A 23,112-nucleotide genomic window follows, 5' to 3' on the forward strand; every position below is an offset into this window, starting at 1 on the left:
GGCAATAGAGATAGAGTGAAGACTGTTCAAATTCGCCTCTCTTAGTAGCTACGTAAAATAGAGTTAATAATAGCCTCTACCTCAGGGTTGCTCTGAAAAATTAACTGAATCAATACATGTTATTTCCCACACTTGTGGAAAACGCCCCCCCCCCCCAACTGTTTCTTAGAGTGCTCAACACGAAATTACCATTCAATGTAGTGAACTGCTCCCCAAACTAAACCTTTTCATGTATAAACAATGAAATGTACAGTGATTCTCCAGCCTCTGTCCAATCTTCTACCTGCTGTGTAGGGGTGGTGAGAAAGCAGTTGCCTAGGAGCACAGGCCAAAAGTTGGATGAAAGTGAGCCACATAGAGAGGGGGGGAAAAAACATCCCGGGCCCGAGACTCGCGCGGTAGCCCGCCTTCTCACTGAGGTCGGAGGGAGTTGCTGACCGACGTTCGTCCCAGTCGCTCCAGCCGCGCATTTTCTCAGCGTTCAGCTCCCTACAGACGTGTTAGTGGCGGGCCTCGACCAATGGTGACACAGCGCCGTGAGAGCAGCAGCCAATCAGCAGCTAGGAGCCCGGAAAAGAGCAGGGCCGAGGTAGCAGCTGCTGGCGCTTGCCAGAGAAGGGCGAGCGGCGCGGTGGAGCGCTGCGGAAGAGGTAAGGTGGCGGCCCTGCGTGCTCTTCTCCTTTGTAGTTAGGCTGTTTTTTCACCCTTTCTGTTGTCTCAGAGCGGCTGCCCCTCCTCAGGCAGCTTCGGAGTCGCTCTTCTACTATAGACTCCTGGGAACCAGCTTCTTCGGTGCGCGGAGCCTTAGGACAAAATGGCGCTTGCACTGCGCTCGAGGCCGGCCTGGGCCCAGCTGTGAGCTCTGAGGCGGGCTGGGACAAAGGCGGCGTGCAGGGCAGCGGGGGCGGGGCGCGGCGTTGCGGCGGGGCCACATGGGGCTGGCGCCACTCTTCCCCTCGTGCTGCAGCCATGAGAGTCCTGGGGGTACCGTCAGCGTGGCTGGGTGTCGGGGTAGGGCCCAGCGTGGAGGGAGAAGTTAAAGGGGAGGCAAAGTCTCCAGTGCTAGGGAGACTTGGGAAGGCGGTGGGGGAGTTATGGAGCGTACACGCGAGGCCTGCTGCCTGTCCTTTAGAAACTTACCTACCCGAGGTCTATCCGGACATTGTGGAATAGGAATTTTCGGGAAGGGTAAGGGCATTTTGATCTTCCTTGTGACCCTACAGGTTTTGGTATGAACAGGATTCGGATTCACGTCTTGCCAACCAATCGGGGTAGGATCACCCCAGTGCCCAGGTCTCAGGAGCTCCTGTCTTGTTCGTTTACTCATCGCCCGTGCTCCCAACCTCGCCTGGAGGGCCAGGAGTTTTGCATTAAGCATATCCTTGAAGACAAGAATGCACCCTTCAAGCAGTGTAGTTATATGTCAACGAAGAATGGAAAGAGATGTCCCAGTGCTGCCCCAAAACCAGAGAAGAAAGACGGGTATATGTATAGATACATACGTTGTTTGTGCCGTTAGTCTCTCTCTCTCTCATTTTTGTTTCTGCTAGTGCTGAGGATTGAACCTAGGGAATCGTGCATGCTGAGCGCCCACTCAACCACTGAGCTCCATCCTCAAACCCCCCCACCTTTATTTTTGTGATAAGGGGGATAAATGATATGATCTCTGGGCTTAGGCATAACTGCTGAATTTCAGATTATATGCTTTTAAAGTTGGACTTATGAATATATCCTTAGAAAAAATAAAAACCAAAATACAGTGGTGATTAACTGGAAGGACACTTGATTTGGATCACTTAGTTCATCTCTGGATCTTTTTCCTTGTCTGTAAGATGAAGGGATATTCTAAATTCTTACTGCTGGGGTGCTGACTCTTTTGGCTTGTACCTTGTTAAATAATAGGCAAAGTCGTGTATATGTGTATTTTTTTGGAAGAGGCTTCATAGCTTTCATCATATAAACAAAGGTATCCATGCAGAAACATAACTCTTCTAGATAATTTTGTGTAAAACTTCAAGTTTTAAAATTGTCCCACAGGCTGCGGGTGAAGGTAGATGTCTGTGAAGGTAGATGTCTGTAATTGCAGAAGCTGGGGAGGCTGAGCTGGAAGCTGAGGCAAGAGGATCCCGTGTTTGAAGTCAAATTTAGCAATTTAGTGAGACCCTCAGCAACTTATAGAGATCTTGTCTATCCCAAAATCAAAAAAAAGGATGGAATAGGGGCTTAGGTTATATAGCTCAGTTGGTAGAGTGCCAGCCTGCGTCACATGCACAAGGCTCTGGGTTCAATCCCCAGCACCACAGGGGGAAAAAATGGATGGAATGTAGCTCAGTGGGTTTAATCACCAGTACCAAAGGAAAAAAGTGTCCTACATCTTATTATTTACAGTGGATTGATATGAAAATGACCCTTCTAGAATTAATTTTGAAAAATTAATCTCTTTGTTATGAGATAATGTCAACTTTTTTATAGTTGGAATGTTTTGTTTAATGGCTAGTGCACTGGATAAGCTACCTGCTTTTCCCTTTAAGAACAAATATGGGCGGGGGTGTAGCTCAGTGGTAGAGGCTAGTTAAATTCATCTGATTCATTGGCCATTTGAGGAGTGAATGTAATATCATTTCAGTTTCCTGAAAATGCTCTAAAGATCAGTGACTATGAAAATTGTTGAACCCTTTCAAGAGAGAACCTAAAAAATATTAATATTTATATCTTCTTAGGGTGTCCTTCTGTGCTGAACATGCCCGCAGGAATGCCTTAGCACTTCATGCTCAAATGAAGAAGACCAACCCAGGGCCTATGAGTGAAACACTCTTGTGCCAGCTGAGCGCATATGCTAAGACAGAACTGGGCTCTCAGACTCCAGAAAGTAGCCGCAGTGAAGCCAGCCGAATACTGGGTAAGGATCTTTTCTCCTAGAATAAAAAAGGTAGAAGAAGGTTAAGAATGAATTTATTTTGGTTTGAAGTATCTTGAACATATTTGGCAATATTATTCATTGGGAATTTGGTGAGGGTGATGAACTTCCAGGGTTGCTATGTTCTTCACCAGTTCTTTGCATTTGAAGGAGAGTTTGCTTAGGTTTATTCTTCTGAGCTGGTGACTTTTTTTTCCTTATATAAATGGTGTTTTTAATTTTAAGGTTTGGGTTGATTTGCTAAGTAATCTAGTTTTGTGTGGTGGAGTTACAGAGGTGGGAAGTCTTAATGACTGCTCTCCCTTCCTTGCCTCAGATGAAGACAGCTGGAGTGATGGGGACCAGGAACCCATTACTGTGGATCAGACATGGAGAGGTGACCCTGACAGTGAAGCTGATAGCATAGACAGTGATCAAGAAGATCCCCTAAAGTAAGTTGTAACTCCACATAAGGATTTTTGAATATTTTATGTAGTTAGCATGTGGATTGTAATGTGACATGCTGCTAATAGATTAATAACCAAAGAGGAAATACAACTTAGATATTTGTGAGCAGTAACAACTTCTGTATTTTAAAGTGTCAGCACCATCTTGCTTCAAGGCAAAATTTGATGGTTTTGTTTTTATGGTACGGGGGATTAATCCAGGTTCTTGTGCTTGCTACGCCACCACTCTGCCACTGAGATACATTCTCAACCCAAGATTCGATTCTTTTGTTGAAGATTTGTAATCTAGGAAGATTTTTGAATACTAAATTCTGTACATGAGAAAGTGTAGGGGAAAGAGTAGGTTTTTTTGGACATGGAAATGAGAAATGCTTAGACCAGTTAGAGAAGAGACAATGGATGTGAACAGGTGGTTGTTCTAAACCTCAGGAGAGATAAGGTGATTCAGTAACTACATATTTTGTAAAATTTCATGTTTATGGATTTCCTTTTAAAAAGGAAAATAAAAAAGGTGTTCAACAGTTTGCTTTGGTTTCATGCCAAAGAAGCGGAAACTGATTTAGAAACACAGAAGTGAGTAATCATCCTAATTATATCTTACTAAGGTTTTGCTTTTCACTTAACCCATGAAATCCATGATCCTTTAGTAGGTGTAATATATCAAAACTTGTCTCATATTCTAGAGTTTTATAATTATATTTCTCATGATTTGAGTTTAGGTTAGTTTCCTTTTTCTTTTAACCAGGAATTGAACCCAGGGCACTCTACCACTGAGCCATATCCCCAGCCCTTAATGATTTTTTTTTTTTTTTTTTAGTTGTAGAGGGACACAGCCCTATTTTTTGTTTTATTTAGAGATAGGATCTCACCGAGTTGCTTAGCACCTCACTTTTGCTGAGGGTGGCTTTGAACTTGAGATCCTCCTGCCTCAGCCTCCTGAGCCACTGGGATTATAGAATACCTTTATTTATTTTTATGTGGTGCTGAGGATGGAACCCAATCCCTCACACCTGCTATGCAAGTGCTCTACCGCTGAGCTACAACCCAGCCCTTTTTCATTTTTTAAATTTGAGACAGAATCTCACTAAGTTGCTTAGGGCCTTACTAAGTTGTTTCTGAGGCTGTCTTTGAACTTGGAATTCTCCTGCCTCAGCCTCCTGAGCCTTTATGAAATTAACATGTTTCGCCACTTTGCCTGGCCTCATTTTTTTTTTTTTTTTCTTCAGTGCTGGGAATTAAACTTACTTAGAGCCTACCATTGAGCTATTCCTCCCAGCTCTAGTTTTTCTTTTCCTGACATCTGCCTCTTAACAGTTTTATGATCCAGGAAAAAGTACTATAGACAGTGGGAGAGATAATGTATTTTGACTGTTGGGCTTTCATTCTTGAAGTAGCATTTTTTTTTCCCCCATTACTTGGGGTTCTGTGGTATATTGAAGTTATTGAGGATTATATTTTCTGAGTAGAATAATTTTATCCAGTTCTATTGAGCATTCTCAGTCAGGTTTTTAGGAACAATTAGCGTAGACAGTTTCAGTAAGCAGTTTGAAAGAGAATGTTTTCTAGCAGGATTCTCTTAACTATGGTAACTTATTACTAAACATTTATTTTTTTTTTTGGGGGTACTGGGGATTGAACTCAGGGGTGCTCAATCAGTGACCCACATCCCCACGCCTATTTTGTATTTCATTTAGAGACAGGGTCCCCTGAGTTGCTTAGCGCCTCACTGTTACTGAGGCTGGCTTTGAACCTACAATCCTCCTGCTTCAGCTTCCCAAGGTGCTGGGATTATAGGCGTGCACTACCATGCCTGGCTATTCTTTTTTTTTTGCCCCACTGTGCTTTCTAAATTCTAGATGGCTAACTTGCTGCTTTGATATATAACTCTGTAAGGTCACAAAGTGTCCTTTAAACACTACACTTTTTTTTTTCCCCTTCTTCCCTGTTCTGAGCTTGAACTCAGGTTCTCTCTCACCGAGCTATATACCAGTCCTTTTTATTATAGATTTTGATAGAGTCTAAGTTGCAGAAGCTGGCCTTAAATTTGTGATCCTCCTGCCTCAGCCTCCTGAGTTGTACCACTGTACCCAGCAACATTAAAGTTTGAAGGCCCAGAAACATGATTTTGTTAATAGTAGTCTAGATCAGATTCTAAAGGACAAATTCATGCCAGTTTTACTCATAAGATACCGTATATAAAAATATCGGTTAATTTTCTTTAAGACAGAAATGTTAAAGGTATTAGGTAGTTGTCAGTCTCTCCTAGTAGAAACACTAAAGGGTAAATAAAGCTCTGAGCATTCTCAACTATTAGATAACTAAATATAAGGCTTTCTTTAATTTTCCCAGTGATATTATTAAAAATGTTGGGACTAGGGTTGTGGCTTAGTGGTAGAGCACTTACCTACATTTGTGAGGCACTGGGTTCTATCCTAAGCACCACATTTAAAGAAAAAAAAGTAAAATAAAGTTAAAAAATGTTGTCTTAATAAATATATGCATTTTTAGGGCTATAGTTGTTAAATATGTATAATGTTAGTTGTTAAATATCTCCTTATGTTTAATTAGTATGATTATGTGACTATCCAGTTTTTTATTTTCTTAATTTGTACTGAGGATTGATCCCAGAGCCCTGTATATGCTAGGCAGGCACTCTACTACTGAGCTATATCCCAGCCCTTTTTAGCTTTTATTTTGAGACAGTGTCTTACTAAGTTGCTCAGGGTTGCCTCAGACCTGTGGTCTTCTTGATTCAGCTCCCAGATAGCTGGAATTACAGGTGTGCTGCCATGCCTGGCTCACCTTTTTAATTTCATTGAGATATTTGCAGAATTGAAAACTTGGAACTTAATGGTAGAACCTATTATAACGATTATATTATGAATATTGTAAGTGGTTATTCTATATTATGTTACTCTTCATTGCCTGACCAGTAAGTGATTATTCTGTATTAAGTCATTAAATGAGAATGTAGATTTAAAAAAAAAATTAATGTTTAAACATGCAATCTAAGTGTGGTGGCATGGGGCCTATAGTTCCAGCGATTTGGGAGACTGAGGGAGGATCTTAAGTTCCAGCATGGCTTTAGGAACTGTGTGAGATCCTGTCTCAAAATCATAAATAATAAGGGCTGGGGTTGAATTTCCAGTACCACAAGCCAAGAGCAACAACAAAAACTCAACAGGGAAAAACAAGGAAATATCTCTCCCCATTTTGTGAGATCTTTGAGATTTTTCTTTCTTTCTTTTTGGTGGTGCTGATGATTAAACTCAGGTCTTGTAGATGTCAGGCAAGCCTTCCACCACTGAGGTACAACTCCAGTGCCTCTTTTTTTTTTTTTTTTGGTGAGGATTGAGGGACTCTTTACCACTTAACTACATCCTTGGCCTTTTTTGAGGTGAGGTATCGACAAGTAAAGCTGGCCTTGAACTTTCAGTCCTCTTGCCTTAGCCTTCTGGGTCGCTGGGATTACAGGTGTGTACCACTATGCCCAGCTTTGTTGTCTTTTGATAACAACTTGAATGTTAAAATATTTTGTGAAAATATTCCTGTTTACTATCTTACTTTTAAGCTTGGGTTTTATTACTGTGTTTTCTTATTTTTTGTTTTATTCCAGACATGCTGGTGTCTACACGGCTGAAGAAGTGGCCCTGATTATGCGGGAGAAGCTGATTCGTTTGCAGTCTTTGTACATTGATCAGTTTAAACGACTTCAGCATTTGCTGAAGGAGAAGAAGCGTCGATACTTACATAATCGCAAAGTGGAACATGAAGCTTTAGGCAAGTTTTATGCAGTTGAAACTGCTTATCTTGAGTTGAAGATTCCTCTGTTTTTGTTACTTTGCTGAAGCATTCTTTTTTTTGTGGGGCGGTGAGGGGGGTGCTACCACTGAGCCACATCCCCAACCCTATTTTTGTATTTAGAGACAGGGTCTCACTGAGTTGCTTAGTGCTTCGCTTTGGCTGAGGCTGCCTTTGAACTCACAGTCCTCCTGCCTCAGCCTCCCAAGCCACTGGGATTACAGGTGTGTGCCACAGTGCCCAGCCGTAGAAGAATTCTTGATAGGTTACCCTGTGAGTTACATTTTTACTTTTGTAATTCTTTAGGTAGTAGTCTCCTTACTGGCCCAGAGGGACTTTTGGCCAAAGAACGAGAGAACTTAAAGCGATTAAAATGTCTTCGACGGTATCGCCAACGCTATGGAGTAGAAGCCTTGCTACACAGGCAGCTAAAGGAACGCAGAATGCTGGCCACAGATGGTGCCGCCCAACAGGTAATTTGTCTATATATCTCTAAGATACCTCTAATATACTACTCACTTTGTAGAGTTGGAGTAATTAGCAAAACACTATATCTAATCCTGGCTCTGAAATCTGACTTACTGGATTAGTAGTGAAAGTACTTATTGAGGGCCAGGAAACATGGACTCTAGTCTTGGTCTTCTACTGTCTAGCCCTGTGCCTGCACAGACAGTTTAATTTCTGGGCCTCAGTATTCAAATTGAGGGGTTGGGATAGATTTCAAAATTCTTCGGTCCAGAGAGTCTTCAGAAATAGGCACAAATTAAGCCTAAGTTGCTTAAGAGTCTATTTTTAAATTTTAATTTGGGAATTTGTTTATAAAAGTGGGAAGAAAGGTGGAAGAACAGGAGCAAATGCATGTCAGGAAGTGAGGTTGATAAGAAGAGTTAAGCAATCACTCTTATCTATGATTTGTTGAGACTACCAATAAGGTTACAGTTTAAAAAAGGATTCTGCTGCTAAAGGACAAATTAGATTGAAAGCTATACACTACTGCTTTCATATATGAAGGGATATGTTTTAAGACCAAATGGAGGCCTGAAACCAAAGATACTATTGAACCTATATGTTATGTTTTTTCCTATGTGTATATACTTACGATAATGTTTAATTTGTAAATTATGTTCAGTAAGAGATTAACAATAATACCACAATAAAATAGGACAATAGTAACAATATAAGTGTAAAAATTATTCTAAACTCTTAAATTGTTTATTCCTGTAGTTTTCCATGTGGTATTTTCAGATTGAGGTTAACATCCTGAACCTCCTATCCCTGGAAGCAGACTTTCATATGTGCCTCTCTAGACCATAAAACTACTGTTTTATGCTTGTATAATCTGGAAAGGGGTATTTGGGATTAATGTTGACTCATTTTTTTGTATGTAAGGTTTTAAATTTTATTTTACTGCATAATATTAGTTTATTAAATATTGAATTTTCTGGCCTTGAGGAGGTACTTTTATTATATAACTAAGTATTCTTATGATAATTGGTTGTATGTTCTTTTGTGGGTTTGTCTTTTTTATCTTTTTTCTTCATTTTAGGCCCATACCACTCGTTCTAGTCAGAGGTGCTTGGCCTTTGTGGATGATGTTCGTTGTTCCAATCAGTCTCTCCCAATGACCAGACACTGCCTTACCCGTATCTTTTTAAAACTGCCTGTTGGGGTTCTGATTTTGTAGTTAGATGAGGGCTAGTGAGAATCTTTGCTGATTTGCTTAATTGAAGGCCTTTGAACCTTTGGCCCTGAATCAAGGCCAGCAGTTTGTTGAAGCTGTTGGTTTCAAGCAGGAGCCTAAAGAAACGTCTTTCTATGGTCTGTTGGCCATTTCAGAACTTTGGAAATGTAATGGTCAATTCATTAGAAAGAAACATTTGAATCATTAGTGATAGATGTGGGCTAATACTAATTTGTAGTCTTAATACTAGGATTCCAAAGTAATCCATACAATACTTATCTTTAGATCCCTGATTTAATTGTTCATTACACTTATAATGCTCTTAAATCTATTACCAAAAAAATTTGCTTCACGTTTTCTACCCAAAATAAAAGAATGATTCTGCACTGTGAATTTCCTAAAACTATTATCCATTTGTATCATCAGTGCCCTAACTTTAATATTTTTAACTTCATTTAAACTAGAAATTTGTTTCCAAAAATAGGAATCTTTTCCCTCCTCCTTTTAATTAATTTTTTCAATTAATTTCATCATGTCTCTTGATTCTGCTGTAGGACTACATATACCATTTGACTATAAAACTTTATTATTAGATTTTGAAATTGCATCTTGGTTATAGGTATTGATTGAAAAAATTACTTTTTGTCATAAAAACACTTATTAAATATGCTCTTTAAATGAAAAACATGAATTTTGGTGGATTTCATTTGCCTTGTGAGACATACCAAGTATTTGGAAATTGGTATGTATTTTCTTAGCCAGCATTTATGGCACCTGCCTATATCCCAGCTACTATTGTTATTAAGTATTTTACCAGTTTATTAATTATTGCAGTAAATGTCTGATAAAGGATTACTGTCATTAATGTATAAAATGCTGTGCTAAGTAATTAGAAACTAAAGATAAATGCTTAAAACATAATTGGACAGAGGTTGTCTGTAGATGGTTAATAGAAATGGCCTATAGTTAGTGTTTATTTCACTCTAAACAGAAGAGATAAATAAAACAAAGAAAATTTAAAACCTAATTTTGATATTTGTACATACATTTTAAAATAAACATGTAAATTTTAGGGCTGGGGTTGTAGTGTGCTTGCTGCACACATGTGAGGCACTGGGTTTGATCCTCAGCACCACATAAAAATAAATTAAAAAATATTGTGTCCATCAACTAAAAAAAATTTTTAAAATGTAAGTTTTTTTTTTTTTTATTAGTGGGTGAATTTCAAAAGTAGTTGAGCTTCTTCTAAATTTATATTCCAGTTGGAATATAAATTGATAAAAGCTTTTTGTGAAGCAGTTCGAAAATAATTCTTCTTTGATAAGGCAGTTTTTGCCCCTGGAAATTTAAGAAGATAATCAAATGCAGTCAAATACTTAAACAAACAAAATTCTAAGCCAGGCACAGGGGCACACGCCTGTTATCCCAGCAGCTTTCGGAGCTGAGGCAGGAGGATTGCAAGTTCAAAGTCAGCCTCAGCAAAAGAGGGGTGCTGAGCAACTCGGTGAGACCCTGTCTCTAAATAAAATACAAAATTGGGCTGAGGATGTGGCTCATCCTCAGTGGTTGAGTGCCCCTGAATTCAGTCCCTAGTCTCCCTACCCCACCCCAAAGTCTAATTGGAGACAGCCTTGTTTAGAGATGAGGAATAGGGAAATAAATTATGGCACAACAGATTTTTTGCACTAAACATTTAACAATTTATGAGCGAAGAGAAAATTATAGTGAGAAAAATAGGATATAGATTTCTGTAGATTATGTTTTAACTGCATGGTACTAAATACTGAGAAGGAATGTAATATAATCATTTTTGCATGGTATGAATATCCTTTTTTCTGTTTCTGTATAATTTTTTTAAAAGGAAACTTGAATTTAGTAGAGAAAACCCAGTTTATAGATATTAAAGACTATTTTTGACATTTCTTATAATGCTGTACTCAAATAGTATGTTAGGATATAAATATTTTAAAAAGCAAAGTTGAAGAGGAACTGTATTTAACAAAGGAAGTATTTTTTCCTTATATGCTCTTTTCCTTTCCATAGTTCCTAAGTTACTTACCCTTCCTTAAGTCCTCATCCCAGAGAAAGATGCGACTGCCATTGGTGACCTGTTAACTCTTTACTCTGGTCTAATGGAGACAGCACTGGACTGAGTGAAGGACCCAGACTCTAGTTGTAGGTCAATCATTCCCTTTTTATCTCTCTTGTCCCTGTCTGAAAGGAAAGCGGGTGGAGGAGAATGGGGGTGGTTTCTAGACTATTGTGGAATTAAATAGATAAGAGACTTTTGTGAAAGTCCATTGAAGTCAAATGGGAAAAATTCTAGTTGAAATATTTAGCAAATTAAGATTTTTAAATATTAATAATTTAAAATTGAATTTCTTTAGCCCATTAGACATATTGCTTAGGTTTTCTAAAGCTCATAATCGTGCAAATCTGTTCCTATTTGGTTCTTAGGTTTATTCAATAAGTATTATATTTACTTTGTACTATCTACTGTCCTTTTGAGTAGTGATTCTCAACAGGGGGCTGTTTTGTTCTCCATTTGGCAATGTGTGGAGAAAATTTTGGTTGGGCCAGAGGTGGAAATGCTACTGACAGCTAGTGAATGATATTGCTAAACATTCTACATCTACATCTTACCAGCCCATAGTGCCAGTACTGTCACAAGTGTGAAACTACTGGCATAGAATTAAACGATTTCCAAGTATGGCTGGAAAGAAAGTTTTTTTTTTTGTTACTGTTGGTACTGGGATATTGAAGCCAGGGATACATTGCCATAGAGCTATATTCCCAGCCTTTTTTATTTTATATTTTGGGTCAGGACCTAAGTTAATAAGGCTGACCTTGAATTTGAGATTCTCCTGCCTCCTGTAATCCTGAGTTGCTGGGATTACTGGTGTGTGCCACCATGCCCAAAGAGAAATGGCTTTATTCCAGAAGGTTTATTTGGTTTAAAAAATCATAATGTACATTAGATTTTTTTTTTTTTTTTTTCTATTTTGTTTAGAGACAGGGTCTCACCAAGTTGGTGAGGCTGGCTTTGAACTTGTGATCATCCTACCTAAGCCTCCCAATAGATGTTTTTAACTTTTAAAATTATCTTAGAATATTTGAGATGAAAATTATCCATGATTTAATAATCCTGGTATAATCAGTTTAAAGAAAATTGTATTTTCTAGTTAAAAATATTCGGGTTTAAAACAATGTTGTTTATTAATTTAGGGGAAATAACCACATTTTAAGATTTTAAGAAATGGTAACACTTGCATGAAATGTATTTTATAGAGTAACTGAACTTGAAATTTATTATCTAATCATGATTCCCCCCCCCCCGCCACATTGGTATTGGGGATTGAATCCAGGGGTGCTCACTGAGCTACATTTCTAGTCCTTTTTGGTTTTTGCTTTGGGATAGGGTCTCAATAAATTTCGGAGATTGTTCTTGAACTTATCATCCTCTTGCCTCAGCCTCTTGCTGGGATTACAGATGTGCACCACTATGTCTAGCTCATGATTTAAATTTTGATTCTTTGCCAACTTGGAAATATAGCCCTTTCTGCTTTACCCTTAACAAAAGTTATTGTAGAGCTCTTGGAGTGTTGTTCCTGGAGTTCTTTTCCATGGTCCCTCATAAGCAGTATTGTCTTACTCTTTTTAAGATCATGAGAGGATTTCTCATGTACTATCATCCTCTTAAAAAAAAAAGCCATGGAAATTTATTATTTCCTCTCGATGTGTTAATTAGTAAATATTAGTAGTAGAATTTCTGTTTTCCTTAATGCAGTGCTAGTTTAAAAGAATTTCTCATATTAAAAACAAGGTGCAGTTTTTTTTAAAATTTTTTTTTGCAAACTTAGCCACTTTTTGTGTGTGTTTGTGGTGCTGAGGATTGAACCCAGGGCCTTGTGCATATGAGGCAGGCACTCTACCAACTGACCTATATCCCTAGACCCAAGCTACTCTTCTTAACAGCAGAAACCACACTGTATATCTTGATTATTGTAGGGGTTGGTAGGGGCTTCTGCAAACTATTTGCTTTTGCTATCCCTTGTTTCTTCTGAGTAGGTTTATGTTCCTAGGAGTGTTATTACTACTTGCTTAGCATTGTCATGGGGAGAACAGGATTAGTATGTTTAGTTTAAGTGACCAGGATCCTGAAAAGGAGGTTGGGGACTTGTTGGTTTTAAATTACTCGTAGAGCTAGAATTAAATGTTAGGAAATGCCACTCACTTTGAGAAGTAACTTTAAAAATTACTAACTGCATTTGGTTTTCTGTATGAAATGTATTGTCACCTCTACTATATTTTGTACCTCCGATAGTTGTTATATTTCCCTTGACCGTTTTTCTACAGATATTTGTCAGGATACGAATCAGGTTCTCTTCAAATGCTGCCAGGGATCTGAAGAGGTACCTTGCAACAAACCAGTTCCTGTAAGCCTCTCTGAGGATCCCTGCTGTCCACTGCACTTCCAGTTGCCTCCTCAGATGTATAAGCCCGAGCAGGTACTGTCTGTGCCAGACGATCTGGAAGCCGGCCCCATGGATCTGTACTTGAGTGCTGCTGAGCTTCAGCCCACTGAGAGTTTACCACTGGAGTTCAGTGATGTAAGTTAGAGAAGCTCTGCTCTGATTGGCCCTTGAGACAAGGCCGTATTTATTAATGGTGAGAATAGTTAGTCTGTTGTGGTCAGGAGAACTGATAAAAAAAAGTTTTTGAAGTGATAAATGTATGGTTGTATTTGTGTGTTAACATTCATTAAGAGACTTTCTACCTTTTTTTTTTTTTTCCAGCCTGCTTTTTCCGTATTTTTTTGGAGATAAAATTCATACATTATAAGTGTTCCCTTTCAAAATATATGATAACAGGATTTCCCCCCCTTTGGTATATCCACATGTAGCCAATTGTCACTACCTAATTTCAGAATATTTTTATCATCCCAGAAAGAAAGCTAACTCTTCATTCTGCCCTCCCCAATCCTTTGTCAACCACTAATACACATTTTGTCTGTAAATTTGCTGCTTCTGGACATTTCATATAAATCTGAAACTTTTGTGCCAGGCTTTTTTCATTTAGCATAATTTTTTTAAGCATATAAAGCAGGGTAACATAGACTTCTCCTGGGAGGGAGAAGGGGGCCAAAGCTTGTATCCTGGTATCCCCTAACATATGTTTTTAAGGTTCACTTATGTTGTAGTGTGTATATTAATAGTTCATTTCTTTCTTTCTTTTTTATTTTTTGGTACTGGGAATTGAACCTAGGGCCTCATGCATACTGGGGCAAGCATTATACCACTGAGCTACAGACAGCCCTAGTCCTTATTTGAGACAGGGTCTTGCTAAGTTCCTAAGTCTGGCCTCAAACTTGCAGTCCTGCCTCTGCTTCCCAAGTAGGTGGGACTATAGGTGTGCACCACTCCACTCCACCCAGCTTTACCTCATTCATTTTTGTGGCAAAATTAATCCATTATGTTGCCATAACACATTTTTTTAATCCACCAGGTTGATGGACATTTGAGCTGTTTCTACTTTTTGGCATTTAAGGAATATTCTGTTATGGAACATTCATGTACAAGTTTTTGGGAGGACACACTTTCAATTCTCCAATTCTCTCTCTCTATATCCTTTGGAGTGTGCTTATTTTTTAAGCTTCTTGTTCTATTTAGACAAAAGAAAGCAAACTTTTTATATTGACACTCTGAACCACTTATAAACCGGAAGTTCTGGTTGTCTCTTGGTTTTGAGTGTTAGGTGAAATCTAACACCCTTCAGGTTGAGATTCCACAATACAGGAAAGGTAGCACAAATGGTGTGGTGGCCCACACCTGTAATCCCAGCTACTTGGGAGGCTGAGGCAGAACTGCAAGTTTCAAACCATCCAGGAAAATTTAATGAGGTCCTCAAATTTTTCAAAAGGACTGGATGTGTTGGGGATGGGGCACACCTGTAATCTCACATCTTGGAAGGCTGAAGCAGGAAGATCACAAATTCAAGGGCTGGTTTAGCAATAGAGACTTAACAAGGCCCTGAGCAACTCAGTGAAGACCCTGTCTCAAAAAATAAAGGGGGCTGGGGCTGGGGCTCAGTGGTAGTGTACTTGCCTGGCATGTGTGAAACACTAGGTTCGAACCTCAGCAACACATAAATATAAAATAAAGATAATTTGTCTACCTGTAACTAAAATATAAATGTTTAAAAAATAATAATAAAATAAAAAGGGCTGGGAACGTGGTTCAGTGGTAAACATTCCTCTAGTATGTTTAAGGATGACTCTTGTTTCTTTTTTAGTGAATATTTAAACAAATTAATCATTGTGAGATGTTATTATGGCTATTTTCTGGGTTCAATACTGAATACAAAAAACGATAACAACAAAACCCCAAATAAAACAAAAACTAAACCACTTGGTAGTTTTTTTTTTTTTTTGAGTCTGTAGTCTGTACCCCAGACTTGTCTTAGGAACTCTTGGGCTCAAGAGATCCTCTTGCCTCACCCTCCTGAATTCTGGGACTACAGGTATGTGCTAGTGCATGAGCTTATAATTGCCTTTTTAAAAAGTTTCTTTCATAGAATATGAGGCTAGGAAGAGACTTCAGAGATTGTATTCCACTGTTTCTCAAAATGCCAATGAGATTATTATTACTATTATTATTATTTTAAAATATTTATTGTACACAATACCTTTATTTTTTTATTTATTTATATGTGGTGCTAAGGATTGAACCTAGGACCTCGTACATGCTAGGCAAGCACTCTACTGCTGAGCCACAACCCCAGCTCCAAGATTATTTTGAAGAGATTAAATGATAGCCTCAGGTTGATAAGGACAGAGTTTTGCTCACTTCATTTTGTATTTCAAGAAAACCTAGAGAGGTGTTGTCTTTTAAAAATGTTTTAAGTAATATGAACAGGTTTGTAAGGTTTAATCACCTAATAAAAAGCACTGTATAATCAAAATCTCTTATGTACACAGGTAGAAATTAGCACATGTGTTTTGTAGAATACACATGTACTAGGCTGTTAATTTTTATTTTGGTAATAATTTCTATAGTCATTTCTGTTTTGACTTTTTTGCTTTTCCCCTTTAACCTCTTTTTGGTTTTTCTTTTACTTTTTGCAGTACTGGGGATTGAACCCAGGGCCTTGCATATGCTAGGCAAGCACTCAACCACTGAGTCAAAAACCACTGTTTTTGACCACCTAGTGCATATATATGTATATGTGTGTTTGTGTATTATATGGTATTATATATAGACATGTGCGCACACACACACACATAAATATTTTGTACTTCTGGACTGGGATATGGCTCAGTGGTACAGTACATATCTAGAATGCTGAAGGCCCTGTGTTCAATCTCTAGCATTACAAAAATAAAACAAAACAAAATGTTATATACTTTTCCCACACTTCTTTATTTTTTTGTTGTTTTTGGTACCAGGGATTGAATCCAGAGGTCTTAACCACTGAGCCACAGCCCCAGGCTCTTTTCTTTCTTTCTTTTTATTTTTTTTGTAGTTGTAGATGGATATTTGCTTATTTTAGTGAATATTTAAACAAATTAATAATGATTGTGAGATATTATAGGCTATTTCCTGACGATTAAGAAATCTTTTTTATTTTATTTTATTTTTTAATATTTATTTTTCAGTTTTTGGTGGACCCAGCATCTTTATTTTATTTTTATGTGGTGCTGAGGATTGAACCCAGCGCCCCGCGCATGCCAGGCGAGCACATTACCGCTTGAGCCACATCCCCAGCCCCAGAAATCTTAATTTTAAAATATTTAAAAATATATCATCAAGGCCGGGTGTGATAGCATCTGCTTGTAATCCCAGCGGCTTGGGAGGCTGAAACGGAGGATTGCTAGTTCAAAGCCAGCCTCAGCAACAATGAGGTACTAAGCAACTCTGTGAGACCCTGTTTCTAAATAAAATACAGAATGGGGGCTGGGGTTGTGGCTTAGCAGTAGAGTGCTTGCCTAGCACATGCGAGGCCCTGGGTTCAATCCCCAGCACCACATAAAAATAAATAAAATAAAGGTGTTTTGTCAAACTACAACTAAACAATAAATTAAAAAAAAATACAAAATAGGGCTGGGGATGTGGCTCAGTGGTCTAGTGCCCCTGAGTTCAATCCCTGGTACCCACCCTCCCCCAAATATATATATCATCAAATTGGTCAGGCATGACTTTTGCTGGTCACTCTGCCCCTTTTGCTCACTTAAAATCACCTCTATTCTCTGACCTAGGGAGACTTGTACATGCCTGGTTTTTTCTATTCACAAAGATTAAGAGATTTAGAATGGAGTCTTTTGGGGAGGTAGTTGTTAAAGTTGGGGCATTTGATGCCTACATAGAGTCCTTCACAGGAGAAATAGGATTTGCTTTTTATCCCCTCCTTCCCCCACTGCTCTTGGGAGAAGAAGCTCTTGAAAGTGCTTGTGTGCCTGTATAAAACCACCACTTTATCCCCATTCTCCATGGTCTAGAGAGGCACATATGAAAGTCTGCTTCCAGAGCTAGGAGGTTCAGGATGTAGTCCCTAAACTTCCTAGGTGTAAAGTTAGATGCTTGATATAAGGGGAAAATGGATTGTTTTTTAAGTAACCTCTCTACACTGCTCCTGGGGAATGAAGTCCTTGAAAGTGCTGTGCTCTGTTTAAGTCTCTTGATTTTTTCCCCTGTGATCTGGAGAAACTTGTGTGTATTCTCCTCTGCTCCCAGCGTGAAGCCCAAATCCTCTTCTCCATAGGGAGAAGCCAGAATGTTGGGGATTACTTTTCCAGTTTTAGGTGCTGTGCCTAGAGCTGGGCTCCTGGCCTCATGTTCCTCTTCTTTTCCTGTCCTGTCTTACATGTGATTGTTTTCTCAAATTGCCCAGTGGGTAGGAGCAAACAGCTACTCCAGCTTTCTCTCAGAGGGAATTGATCCCATGAGTAGAGTTTTTATGTGATGCACTTGTGGGTGGACGGAGAGCCAGAGCTGCTGCTTCTACAATGTTGCTGATGTCACTTGTTGATCTTCTCTTATTTTAGGTTCCTTTTCCCAATTTTAATTGGTAAAGGACTACGTGTTCTATATGTTAAGAAAAATGTTTCCTGTACTTATTTTCCCTTTGAAAACATTCCCATTCCATTATTATCTTGAGACTTGGATCCTTTTTACTTTATTGCTTAAGTGGTTTCTTTTAATTCCAAGCTACTTTTTTTCTCTTCACTGGAGATTTAATCCAGGGGTGCTCTACCACTGAGCTACATTTCCAGCCCTTTTTAGAGTTTTTTTTTTTTTGGAATTGAACCCAGGGCCACTTAACCACTGAGCCACATCCCAGCCCTTTTTATTTTTCATTTTGAGTTAGGGTCTTGCTGAGTTTCTTAGGGCCTAAGTTGCTGAGGCTGGACTTAAACTTGGCAGTCCTCCTATCTCAGCCTCCCAGTGTGTACCCCTATACCTTGCTCTAAGCTAATTATTTATATAATGATTGTGTTTAGTAAAAGAATTGTAGAAAACATTTTATGGTCCTAATGTGTGAGAACACTGGTTTCTGTGGATAGTCAGAAGTTTCCAATAATCTGAAGTGAATGTTAGCTAGTGAACTTCTTCTTTTCTTTGTTCTTTTAGATTGAGCAGTTTTTAAGTATGGTAGATTCTTCACTTCTTTTTTTCCCCTCAATTTTGAAGATGTTGTTTTCTTTCTTTCTGATTGGCACATCAACAAAAGGGAAAAGGACTGCAAATTGTTTGACTTATTTTAAAGCATAAACTAAGCTTCTCATGAAGCTAGATAGTTAAAAGCATCATACCTCTATAAAGGGTACCAGGGAGTACCAACCCTTGGGTATTTTTATGGGGGAGGGGGAATTTAGCGTTAGATTCCTAGCAGTGGCATGGAAGTTAGGTTGATGTATCACTTGAACCTTTGCCATGCCTTAGGCCCTGAATCAAGACCAATGTTTGCTGTAGCTATTGGTTTCAAATGGGAGCCAAGAGATAACTTCCCTTGGTCTATTGGCTATTCAGTATCTCAGTGGGAATGGCCAGTTCATTTGGAAGAAGCGTGGTTTAGAATATTTCTTTTTCTGATATTTGTTTTATGGTATTTGGGGTTGAACTTAGGGTCTTAGGCAAGCTAGGCAAGAGCTATACCAGTGAGCTATATCTCCAGTCCTTTTTATTTTTGTTTTGAGATGGGGTCTTGCTAAGTTGCCCAGGTTGGCCTTGAACTTGGGATTTTTTCTTTTTCTTTTTTTCTTTTTTTGTGGTGCTGGGGATTGAACCCAGGGCCTTCTGCATACAAGACAAGCACTCTACCAACTGAGCTATATCCCCAAACTTGGGATCCTTTTGCCTCAGCCTCCCAAGTTGTTGGGATTACGGTGTACATTACCATGTTTAGCAATGTCTTTTTTTTTTTTTTTTTAACAGAACAATTGAACTGTGTTAGATTTAAAATGAATTATTCTGTGAGGATAGGGTTTTAATCAGAATAATATTTCAGATGTCTTTTGAGTTTCCTGTTCCCTCCTTTCCTACTCTCCCTTTTCCTCTCTTTCACTTGCATGCATTGTGGCTCTTTGGACATTCATCATACAATCTCATATTGCCCAAAGTTTTAAAGCAATATTTAATTTTAATTTATGCTTCTGCTGATTATCATTAGATTCATCACTGGTTAACTTAAATGTTGACTCCAGTAACCTTGGAATATTTTTTTTTTTTGAATACTGTTTATTATGGTGAAATATATATAACAAAATTTATTTTTAACTGTTCTTAAGTGTACAGTGCTAATTAACAATGTTCAGTGTGTTGTACAACCATTCTTGAATTTTTCCATCAACCCTGGCATAAATTCTGTACCTTTTAAATAATAACACTCCTCTTCCCCTTTCCCTCAGCCCCTGGTAACCACTGTTCTACTTTCTATGAATTTTCCTAGGAATTTGCTTTTTTAAAGCTACTATACTGGTCTGTGCTTCATAATCAGCAGCAAGAAAAAATTCTCAGTGCTTTTGGATCTTGTCTCATTTGTTGAACATTCTGGTAGGCAAGGGGTAAGGGAGGGACCTCAGAATTGCTTTGAGGTTTGCTGAAAAATATGCCAACTTCAGTTTATTGATACCCTTAGTATTGCTAATAGGGTTTTCTCTTTGTTTTGTAGGACTTGGATGTTGTTGGTGATGGTATGCAGTGCCCTCCTTCACCCTTGCTTTTTGATCCTTCATTAACCCTTGAAGATCATTCAATCAAAGAAATTGCTGAAGGCCCAGTGGATATCTTGGCAAGTGAAGAACAATCCCAATTAGCCTTCCATCATATAGTGACCTGGTCAGGCAAAGTGATCCTTGTTTGCTAACATGTACTCCAGGGAGTGTGGGTCTCATCACAAGTAGAGTATAAAGATGCCTGCCCCCAAATAGCTTTTGTTTAATGAATACCATACAAGGAAGGTACTTTTAATAAATGTCATTTTGAGGCTGGGTGTAGCTCAGTCACATATTATATTCCTTATAATATGTGAGGCCCTGGGTTTCATCCCCAGAACTGCAAATGAATAAATGAGAGAATGAAAGAAGCCTTTTTCTGCTTCTTAGTGCCCTTTTGCTCCAATTTTCTAGATGGACCTTAGAATAGTGGTCCCTAGTTTTCATATTGAGGGTAGGACATAAATTTTTTTAAATGAAAGGTTAAGACAAGAAATGTAAGTAAATTTTTTTCTTTTTTTTTTTGATACTGGAGATTGAACCCAGGCGTGCTCTGAGCTACATCCCAGATTTTATTTTGAGATAGGGTTTTGCTAAAGTTGCTAAGATTAACCTCGAACTTGGGATCCTACTGCTTCAGCCTTCCAAGTTACAGATGTGCACAACTATGCTTGGCTAAATTGTGCCGTTTAAGGGAGAGTTCATTACTGGAATTATTCTCATTGCAGAATAAGGACCAGTAGTGTGATTTGGCTTCTTTCTCTGAGGTTGGATACCAGTGGCCCTGACTGAAGACCAGCAGTTACACTATAGCTGTTGGTTTCAAACAGAGGCCTAAAAAACTTATCTTCTGTGGTTCATTGGCTGTTCTGGGACCTTAGTTGAGAATGGCTGTTTCATTTGGAAGAAACAATCCACGGTTGTCTCTTCCATTGGGAGAGCTTCAAGAATGCCAAGTAATGATTTCAGACTCTTTAAGATTAGGCAGTATTGGGAAGAGCAGCTCCCAGAGTTGTTTTAATGTACTGAATATAAATGGGAATTGATAGATTCATAATTAAGGTTTCAGAGCATCGAGAATGATTTTTTTTTCCTTCATGAGACTTAAATTTTTTTTTTTTAATTTTATGTGTTCTTCTTAGATATACATGACAGTAGAATGTATTTTGACATATTATACATACATGGAGTATAACTTACTCTAAGTAGGATACAATTTTTGTGGTTGAACATGATGTGGAGTTAGTTATTTCTGTTTGTGTATTCGTATGTGAACATAGGGAATTTATATCTGATTCATTCTCCTGTCATTCCTGGTTCCCCTCCCCATCCTCCCTTCCAGTGAATGCTTTACTAATCAAAGTACCTTTATTTCTTTAATAGGGCCAGATGCAGATGGTTGGAGATGGTTACAGGTCCCAGGGATCTCGAAATTCTGAGAAAGCCTGTGCACCATTGCTTCAAAGTGGATTGGCTACTGCAAATGGAAAACCAGAATCCACTCCTAGCAGTTGATAGTTTGTTCTGGGAACCATATGACTTCCGTGGATTTCACTTTCCCATTCTTCAAACAAGTATCTCTGATCATCTCTCACTAAACAGGGGCAACCCAGTTGTTTTGTTCTGGGTTATAGAATGTCGTAGTTAAATAAAACCATACTTAGGGGGATGGGCCAGTAGTGTCAAAGTTGTGTTTCTTTCTACCATGGGCAAGGAAGATAGGGATTACCTATCTCTGAAATTCAGTATTTGGGACTGTGCCAAAGGGGAAAGTGATTCTTTGTAATGGGATTTCTTAAGTCACAGATAGAAATCCACATAGATGATTAGGTGAGGGTTGTTTTTATAAATGGTGCTGTTGAGATATTGGTCGCCCCAGTGCCTGGTTATCTTTACCTAAAGGCCTACAGTTTAGCTTTTCCTCATCTTCACTTAATTGAACAGTTTGCACCCTTTCTCCAGTGAACTCCCATCCTTATCCTGAGACAGTTAAGGACTGGGCCCACCTTAACTATTCATCTTGCTTGTAATCTATGTAAATTTCTGCAGTGGCTATCTTATGTAAAATATAGTAAAAAATTATTGTATATAGTTTCTATTAAATGTTAAAATGTTATGAAAATGTAAAACAGTTGCCTGAATTGAATGCGTGTTTTGTTTGTATTTGAATGTATGTCTTATTAGGGAGCTGTCTTTGGGAGATGGAAAATGAGGCAGGTATAGTTCTGTCCTGGGGAATAAATAAATTTTTAGTACCTCAATTTGGTTTCAAGAATAAGGTAAAGACTGGAAGTAAAGGAAAAGGGGAGGAACTTCCTTATGAAAGCCAATCAGTTATAAAATATCTCCTTTTTTTTTTTCACTCTCTATTAGATTCCCTAACCCCTACTCCCTTTTTTTTTTCTCACAGATTGCGCCTGGTTGTCATTCTCTAGAGTTGCAGGGCACTGTAGCACGCATCTATAGTCCCAGCCCTTTGGGAGACTGAGGCAGGAGGATTGCAAGTTTGAGGCCAGCCTCAGCAATTTAGTGAGATCTTGTCTCAAAATAAAAAATAGTTTGGGGACATAGCCCAGTAGAAGAACACTTGCCTAGCATGTATGTGCAAGGTATTGGTTTCAGTCCCCAGGACTGGGGAGAAAAGAATTCTCTAGGGCCAAAATGTACACAAATGGTCAAGGTTAGTTAGTTATTTTTTTTAAAGATTTATTTAGTTGTAGATGGACACAATATCTTTTTTCATTTTGTGGTGCTGAGGATCAAACCCAGGGCCAGGCAGGTGTTCTACCACTAAGCTACAGCCCCAGCCTTTAAGATTATTTTTTGTGCTGTAGATTGAACCCAGGGCCTCGTGTGCTAGGCAACACAGTCTTACTGAGGTATATCCCTGGCCCGCCAGGATTTCATTTTGATGCTGAACGTTGGGAAAGTAGGCTAAAGATAGATGTTCGGTTAGGGTTAAGGTACCTATGCTAGAAAATAATTGTGTTGAGGATAAAAGGTTAGTGTCTTTAAGAACTGAAGTAAGGGGCATAGAAGAGTTTATCCAGTCACACTA

At 38.7% G+C, this 23,112-nt stretch overlaps 1 protein-coding gene and 3 non-coding genes across 4 annotated transcripts; all 4 read left to right on the forward strand.

Annotated features, from left to right (window-relative positions):
• The first annotated feature begins 584 nt into the window (after positions 1–584).
• Kansl2 (KAT8 regulatory NSL complex subunit 2) lies at positions 585–22,183 on the forward strand. The gene is made up of 10 exons (XM_071609931.1): positions 585–650; positions 1,224–1,482; positions 2,721–2,899; positions 3,234–3,348; positions 6,980–7,147; positions 7,475–7,637; positions 8,711–8,807; positions 13,202–13,455; positions 20,012–20,131; positions 21,438–22,183. Exons 2-10 carry the CDS (start codon positions 1,232–1,234, stop codon positions 21,567–21,569), a joined length of 1,479 nt encoding a protein of 492 aa, XP_071466032.1. The 5' UTR covers positions 585–650; positions 1,224–1,231; the 3' UTR covers positions 21,570–22,183.
• Positions 8,907–9,043, forward strand: LOC114104078 (small nucleolar RNA SNORA2/SNORA34 family). Its single transcript, XR_003584771.1, has one exon. It is a non-coding gene; the product is annotated as a small nucleolar RNA SNORA2/SNORA34 family (small nucleolar RNA).
• LOC114104079 (small nucleolar RNA SNORA2/SNORA34 family) lies at positions 18,781–18,911 on the forward strand. Its single transcript, XR_003584772.2, has one exon. It is a non-coding gene; the product is annotated as a small nucleolar RNA SNORA2/SNORA34 family (small nucleolar RNA).
• LOC114104080 (small nucleolar RNA SNORA2/SNORA34 family) lies at positions 20,833–20,969 on the forward strand. Its single transcript, XR_003584773.1, has one exon. It is a non-coding gene; the product is annotated as a small nucleolar RNA SNORA2/SNORA34 family (small nucleolar RNA).
• Positions 22,184–23,112: the final 929 nt, after the last annotated feature.

The sequence above is a fragment of the Marmota flaviventris genome, chromosome 3, assembly GCF_047511675.1.
Source record: "Marmota flaviventris isolate mMarFla1 chromosome 3, mMarFla1.hap1, whole genome shotgun sequence".
Taxonomy (NCBI): domain Eukaryota; kingdom Metazoa; phylum Chordata; class Mammalia; order Rodentia; family Sciuridae; genus Marmota; species Marmota flaviventris.

Bases quoted from the DNA above. Each gene is read 5' to 3' on its own strand.
- Kansl2 (XM_071609931.1), top strand. From the start codon at position 1,232: ATGAACAGGATTCGGATTCACGTCTTGCCAACCAATCGGGGTAGGATC. The intron at 1,483-2,720 runs GTATATGTATAG...ATATCTTCTTAG, and splicing joins AAACCAGAGAAGAAAGACGG to GGTGTCCTTCTGTGCTGAAC. The intron at 7,148-7,474 runs GTTTTATGCAGT...TTCTTTAGGTAG, and splicing joins GAACATGAAGCTTTAGGCAA to TAGTCTCCTTACTGGCCCAG.